Source organism: Sinocyclocheilus anshuiensis, unplaced genomic scaffold (assembly GCF_001515605.1).
Source record: "Sinocyclocheilus anshuiensis isolate Anshui unplaced genomic scaffold, SAMN03320099.WGS_v1.1 scaffold997, whole genome shotgun sequence".
NCBI classification, from domain to species: domain Eukaryota; kingdom Metazoa; phylum Chordata; class Actinopteri; order Cypriniformes; family Cyprinidae; genus Sinocyclocheilus; species Sinocyclocheilus anshuiensis.
Window position 1 is genome coordinate 2,119,180 of NW_015555715.1, and position 7,735 is coordinate 2,126,914.

The 7,735-nt window shown below is 37.8% G+C and overlaps 1 protein-coding gene across 1 annotated transcript in view; it reads right to left on the reverse strand.

Moving 5' to 3' along the window:
• Positions 1 to 7,735, reverse strand: part of LOC107672212 (protein-glutamine gamma-glutamyltransferase 2-like) — an 11,639-nt gene extending 3,904 nt beyond the window's left edge. Inside the window, exons 1-12 of the mRNA XM_016465304.1 lie at positions 7,720 to 7,735; positions 5,334 to 5,510; positions 4,691 to 4,918; positions 3,848 to 3,966; positions 3,157 to 3,285; positions 2,812 to 2,989; positions 2,551 to 2,689; positions 2,315 to 2,418; positions 1,939 to 2,181; positions 1,240 to 1,506; positions 959 to 1,119; positions 738 to 874 (exon numbers count right to left, since the gene is read on the reverse strand). Coding sequence (XP_016320790.1) covers positions 738 to 874; positions 959 to 1,119; positions 1,240 to 1,506; positions 1,939 to 2,181; positions 2,315 to 2,418; positions 2,551 to 2,689; positions 2,812 to 2,989; positions 3,157 to 3,285; positions 3,848 to 3,966; positions 4,691 to 4,918; positions 5,334 to 5,510; positions 7,720 to 7,735 — 1,898 coding nt within the window. The remainder of the gene's footprint in view (positions 1 to 737; positions 875 to 958; positions 1,120 to 1,239; positions 1,507 to 1,938; positions 2,182 to 2,314; positions 2,419 to 2,550; positions 2,690 to 2,811; positions 2,990 to 3,156; positions 3,286 to 3,847; positions 3,967 to 4,690; positions 4,919 to 5,333; positions 5,511 to 7,719) is intronic.

Consider the following 7,735-nt stretch of genomic DNA (forward strand, 5'->3'; position numbering starts at 1 on the left):
GTACACGATGTAACTACAGAAGAGTCAAGTTTTAAATAGGAAAAATATTGAAACTCTTTGGTCATTTTTGAGCGAGATGCTAACGGTCTAATCAGATTCAATGATCTATGCTAAGCTACAGCTAAAAGTGCTACCGCCAGACCCGGAGATCTGCTGAATGGATTCGAAAACGGTAAAACTCAACTGCTGGAAAATGAGCCTATTTTCAAAAATAGTGGCGTGTTCCTTTAAGACATTTTTAACTTCAAACTGTTGCAAATCAGTCTAAAACAGTTAAACATGTATGCGGTGGATTTTGAAGTGAGAAGACAATAAGGGGATGAACTTTTTCACTGGAGGAAGTGTTATTATGGATTATGGGCTGGTATTTTGGCAAGAATTGTTGGTTTAAAGTTAAAACGCCTTGATGATTAATTTGTTTCTTATAAACAAGCACAACTTCACTTCACAAGATGTCAACTGATGAATTGGAGTTGTGTTGATTATTTGTGGATTATTGTGATGTTTTCATCAGCTGTTTGGACTCTCATTCTGACGGCACCCGTTCACTGCAGAGGATCCATTGGTGAACAAGTGATGCAGTTCTATATTTCTCAAATCGGTTCCAATGAAAAAACAAACCCATCTACATTTTGTATGGCCTGAGAGTGAATTAATTTTTAAATGTTTATTTTGGGGTGAACAATTCATTTCATGTCGAGTACATACTCTGCATGATTTCTAAAACTAGTACATACTGTGTTTTTATTTCTTTGGCCTCTGTCAGTCCTGCTCCCTCCACGGTAAACACGCCTCCTTGAAGACTAACAGGTAAGGAATTGTTGAAGGAGATGTGTGCGGTCAGTTTATGTGATACAATCGCTTTCCCAATAATCTGAAATTTAGAACAAATATCGGTCATTGGTAAAAGGGCTAAAGCCATTGACACAGTGCTAGTATTAATGGAACAGTTCATCACCTTGATATGAAGCACTGGCATTTTCAAGGGGATGTTGATTTCTTGTAGGATGATGTTGTCTTGATCAGTGGGTTGGAGGAGGGCTGTGACCCTTATCATGTGATGTTCAGACACACATGCCCCATAATGGCCATACTGAAGTCGCAATACTTCTTTATGAGCTATAAAGTGATGCAAAGATATTTTTGAATTTATTGTCCTTAAAGGAGAGGTTAAATTTGTTTGCAGATGCCACTGTGCGCAAAATAATTCAGGATACTATCCAAGTTTCCTAGTCTTACCTTTGTGAGCTGGCACTGTGAGAGAGGTTGTCTTTCTCTGGCACTCTGCGCGGTGGATACTATTGTAGGTTATTGCGTTCGATGTGACTGTGAGCTGTGCATCTGTGTCCTCCCTACCAGCATTATACACCTCTATGATCACGTCAAAGTCTGTCCCATGGATAGCTGGGGCATGCTTGATGAAAAGCTCAAGCTGCCCTGGGCCTTTGTTCTTTTGGCCCACTTGTCTTCCTGCCTTTTTATAAACCTCTCGCTCCTTCATTGATCCTGTGGTGGGACAAAGCATTTGAATGTGATTAATATCGAAATGTCACAATTTCAGAATCAGTTGGCATGGACAAATATAAATTGAAATTAAAAACACAAAATCAAAATGAATCATACTATATTTCTTAACATGATTTACACTTATTTTCTAAACAATTATTATAATAAAAATTTATAATATCAATAAAAAATATATATGTAATAATAAATGTTACATTTTTCAATATTTCACCTACACTACAATTTTTAATCATTAAATATGCTCACTTACTCAAACAAACGTAACAAGTACAAGTAACGTGTACAAGGTTTCAGGTACAATACGTAGGAGACAATGAACTTAATATTACAACAGAATGTCAAAGGTCAAAATGAGTTAATTATAATAAATTGAAAACAAATGAATACATTCGACAGGTCGCTTGTTTTTACCTTCAGGATATTTGTAGTTAGCAGTAATGTCCTCTCTGAAGTCTCCATACACACTCTTAGTGCTTATGTTCCGCCCTATAACTTTACTGTTTTGGGACACCTGAATTCGTTCCCCATCTGGATGAACAATCCAGACGATCAGATCAGCATTCACCTCAGAAAACACAAATGGGGTGTCGTACTTGAACCCCACCTCTCCCTCCTTGACCGCACGGACTGGACAAGGCCCACAGCAGAAGATTCCTGTAAGAACATGGGAGAAGAGGATGTAGGTATGTACAAGCTAGCTAATATTCCAGTTTTATGTAATAGGAGATAAGAGGAAGTAGTTCTCTGGATATTCTTGTTTTTTATACTTGAAAGAGTAAAGCTTTACCATCACTCCTTTCTTGAGGAGTTGGATCTAGCACCTGCCATCCATCGTAACCTTCTGGGAGGTCATCGCGTTTCATCCAGGATTCAACCCAACAGTGGTAGTTCCTGAAAATAGAGGGTGAGACTCACAGGTCAGGGACAACAGAGGAAAATGTTATTGCTCAGAGTTGCTCTTCAAGTGAAATGAAACAACTGGTGTCATATAGAAAGGGTTTAGGGCTAAATAAAAAAACTCACCAGATGGAGTCCTTCCTGCCTTCAGACACACTTTCAAGTTGATCATTGAAAAGGTAATCCACAGAAATGTTTGCATCAGTGTCATGGGCAGATGAGTAATTTGTGATACATCTCGTCGGAATGCCAAGACAGCGGAGGACTGTGGAAAGGTCATGTTACAGAACACATGAAACACAAACAGAAATAATAACAGTAGTAAGCATTTCTGAATTTAGAAAGACTTAGGACCTAGAATATTTTCTAAATCTTTTGCTTTCTTACCTGTGCAGGCCACTCCTGTGAACACCCAGCACTGGCCATAGCGCACTTTCTGTCCTCCATCCTCACTCCAGCGCCTCAGGATGGGCACACTGCCAGTCCACCGTGTGGGCACTACCCCATCACTGTACTTCCCATCCCAGCGCCCAGATACCACCCCCCGATCATCATTAGCATTCACCTGTTAATGCAGATTATTCTGTATGTAGAACGTATATATACACAGAATGTATATATGTATAAAATACTTCTTACAGATTACTTCAGTGAAAAAGTCATTTATGCTTGAGCAAATATGATTATAACAGGGGTGGAGACAGCGAATGACCATGTTGACAGATGCCTTACCATGGCAGTAATAGTCCTGCTAACATAAACAGGGCTTCCTCTGTTAGCTATTTCCATCTCTGAATTTTTCAGGGCTGTGGGTGAATTGTCCAGCACTTCAAAGCAAATATCCACCACATCTTTTTCAAACTGTTTGAAAAATAGAATCCAAAGAATATGGAGTATTCACAATTAGATACAGTTAAATATACACAATAAAGTGTGTCTACAGAAGAGAACTTAAAATGGAAAAAGTTGTATGTCTAAACCATAGACTAAACCATTTTTATTTGTGAGTTCTGTCCTTAGGGCCTAACTTGTATTTTACAAAGAAAGCTTAGCACTTTCAGTTCCCCCGCTTAACCTGGAGAATCAAATTTCTCCCCCAAACTTCCAATATCTCTCTGACTGAAATGGGACAGTCGCTTGTTTGCGAGACAGACATTGTTGCTGAAATGTCTGACATCTATAGAGAGTGATTACCCAGCAGACAAGCCCTCTGCGGTTCTCCTGCCACTGATCTGTCACAATTCACACTCTGCCTCATCTGAATTCCACCACCATGCAACATCACCCATAAATCCTGACTGTGTGTCAGTCATCTCAGGCTGTTATACTTTCTCAGAAAGGGCACTGGCCACAAGACTGTCTAAACAGATGGGGGCTGTATAAATTTGGATCTTGAGAACCTGGGAATGCATTTGCAGGTTACCTGTCCAAAGTTCCAAAGCACAGTGGTGATATCATCCCATGAGCCCTGGTACAAGATCCCATTTTCATTTAAAATGTACTCCTGCAGCAGTTCCTCACTTGGAAGGTACACAGAGTCATCTACAGGAAAGAAAATCTATTATAGTATAGTAGTATAAAATAGTATTATAGTAATCTATAAGGCATAATATTATGTTATGCCTTAACTGCAGGGTGTACTTATAAAAAAACAGAATGTTAGTGTCCGCTGGTATGGATGTTAATATAGTTATCATTATAGTAATTGTTCTTGGTGTGAACTGACCTTAAATACCCTTAACAATAACAATAATTAGCTTAGCATCCACATCAATGGACGATAATGTTCTGTTTATTATAAGTGTGTGCTGAAGTCATCTGCTGCTTTAAATGTGCAATCTTTAATGTTGGGTGGATTATGATGGTCTGTCAATGTTTTATCATTCATCAACTGGAAGAAAAATCATTCTGAAAGTGATTCCAATGATATCATTCCTCAGTGTTATTTTTGTTGTGAACTTCCCTATTTTCGTAGAATTAGAACAATTATTACAAATTGATGGTTATAGTTATCATTCAAGTATTAATTTTTAGTGTGAGTAGCCCTCATGTTGTTCCTACAATGACATTTTATCTTCCATGGAACCCAAAAGCATAAGCTCCAAAAGAACAAATAAGCACCATAAAACTATAGCAAATGTCTTCAGTTCAACTTTTAGTTTTCTCAGGTTATATAGTGTGAAAAATAAAACAAAAACTTTTGCACAGAAGAAACAAAGTCATGAGGAATTTACATTTTTTCAGGTTAATGATCCCAAATACTCACCTTTGCACCAGGGATTGAAAAGCAGGTAGAAGGTCTGAGGCTTGGTTTGCTCCAGGATCTGCCCATCAGCTGAGAGTAGAACCACAGTCATGCTGTACAGACCCACAAGAGCATCAGCAGGGCTGTGGAGAGTCAGCATCACCTCACCCTGAGCATTACGCTGATTAAACCACCATTTCCCATTATCTTGCGAGTCTGACACCTTCAAGACCACCTCATTATTCTTACCTATAACACACAAACATGTGCACACAAATCATATGCTGTTGTTATGTGCATTTTAGTATTTTTGTGATTGAGGTTTTTTTTTTTTTTGGCTTGACCACTAAACTGATCTAATCTTGTAACTTCTCTTATACTCCAATTTAAGATTACTGCAGTTTTAAGCCCCAGTCCAAAACCTACAGGCCACCTTTTTTATCTTCCTCACTGTTAAGGTGATGATACATGCGGAAACTTTTTTGAGCAATGTTGCTTGGGCACTTTCCCATTGAGAATGGGCAACAAATTTAATACTTTAGATTGGCCGTGGGCCCTGTGTCTCACCTGGATGCCCGTTGATGGCAACATTGCCTAGCAACATTGGTAAGAAAAAGTTCCCCCGTGTATCATTACCTTTACTCTCTCTATCAAGTTTACTCACCCAGGTGTAGTATGAGGTTGAGCTGGTGGTCTTGGAGCTGTGGGATCTGCTCAGTACACTGCAGTACTACAGAGAATGGCTGACCTCTGCGCACCACCAGACGCTCCACATCCATCTCCTCAGTGCGGTGAGTATGGTTATTCTCATAACACTGCAAATCTATACCACTCAGTAGGGCTGGGCACCAAAGAAATTAATAAACAGTTTAAACAATACAAGCAAATATAATTTGAATATCCATTTAGTTTAGTGAGACTTAGTTCCCTTGACCTATAACATGTCTTTAAATGCTTTGAATGTTGCATGCTGGTTATTTGGGTGGCTAAATTGATGTTAATCATGGAATGGATTAATGATGTGGTTGCCAAAAAGCTTGTTTTCCAGTCTTGCTGACGAGTTTGAGATACTGACTTAAGATACTTTTTGAGATACTGACTCAAAACGTGTGTTTCATGACAAAATGCATTGTTTAAATACTGTAAATATGGAAGCAGGCCACTGACTCGTTGGTGATTTTATCTGGTCCGGTATTGGATTTCTTGTGAGGTCTGGGCTTTATAGCCTCAGCTTAGAAAGCAATGAAGAAAGTGGTATGACAGTAACATTAAAAGTAAATGATTAAAATGAAAAGATTTTCCACTATTTTGTCTTTTTGGTGTTTAAAATTATATTTGCTTATATTATCTTTAAACAGTGGGGTCCAAAAGTCTGAGACCACCTTAAAAGCTGGAATACACTACACGACTTGTGCCCTAATTTGCAGTGTGGAGTGTTAACATTTTTGCAATGTTAGCTGCCAAAATTTTGAGCCAGTCTGCAGATTTTGGGCAATCGGAGTTGAGGGATTTCACAGAAAATTGCATAGTGAATGATGCAGACAATGATTCCATTTGGTCAGAGAATATAAAAAATGCGTTACATAGCGAGGAGATCTATGTTTCTGTGTGTGATTGTTGTGTTTGGATCAATTTGAAAGTCTGGTAGTGTGTGACCCTCAGTTTAGTTTATTGTATGATATCCATGTTTTATTCTGTAACCATTTACAAAGTTGGCAAGTATCTAATGCCTAGTGTTTTAAAACACTTTTTTTGTTTTAGATTTTAAAAGTTGTGTTGTGTATTCCAGTCTTAAAACAAAGAAAAGTTATGACAAAACATACAAATGAATAAGAAATATTTAGGATTTAGGATCTTCTAGTCAATATTTAAATGTAAACAAAAAGCAAAAGGTCAGATGTTCTTGCTTTCACTGAAAATCGCAATGTTCCTTGGGACATTCTCAAACCGTATTATTAATGTTTAGCCTGTCACTCTCAGAAATAAAGGTACAAAAGTTGTCTCTAGGGCAGTACCTTTTGAATAGGTACTAAGATATACCTTTGAGGTACTAATATGCACCCTTTAGCCGTAAATAATCTGAAAAGGTACCGCCTCAATGACAACTTTTGTACCTTTCTTCTGAGAGTGATGAGATGGTGCGAAACAACAGTTATTGAGAAGGAAGAGCATATAATAAACTGCTGATGATGTGTAAAGTTTCAGTTTGAGGTTGCAAGGGTGTAACTTGCAAAGCAAACTGAATTTGTTGAATATGTTGTGAAAGTATTAAAACTCTGTTCTTCGCACAAAGCATTAAAACAATTATTGATGACAATAACACGTCTAAAGTGTATGGTAACACATTTCTGTCTTCTCAGCTTGGATTCTGCTCATTGCTGCTTGATGCTACATTTGCTTTTAATGTTACTGTCATGCCAATTTCTTCATCGCTTTCCAAGCTGGGCCTATAAAGCTCAGACCTCACAAAGAGGTCAGATATGGGACCAAATAAAATAACACAGTCCACCAACAAGTCAGCGGTCCACTTCCATATTTATTTTAACAACCCAGAGCGTTTCTATCCCAACTGCCCAACATGAAACAAAACCATCAGAAGTACTGTCACCAGAAATATTTCACTAGGACCTTTAGCATCTTATACTACTGCTGTTTGAGTAAGATTATGATTTAATGGAAAGGCGTAATATATTTTGATCCATGGTAGAAAGACCACATTAGTGAAATAAGTAGTTTGGTGCAAATGTTTTTTTTTATTTTTTTTTTTATGAAACCTGCAGTTTCCTGCACTAATGGAAAAGTATCTTGCCAGCCCTCTTGGAAAAACTCTTGACCACCAGACTGCTTTACATAATATATTTGTGTTCACTTAAACAGTTCTTCAACAGTACAGTCTTTACAGTAATTCAGTAGTAAACAAAAGCATGTGTATATGCTAAACAGCATACAGATGCTATATAGCATACTGTGTTATTAATCATATTGATATACTCAGTTCTTACTTTGAGCAATATTTATGAAAAACAAATATATTAAAGAGATTTTCTTACCATTATGGCTGGCCAT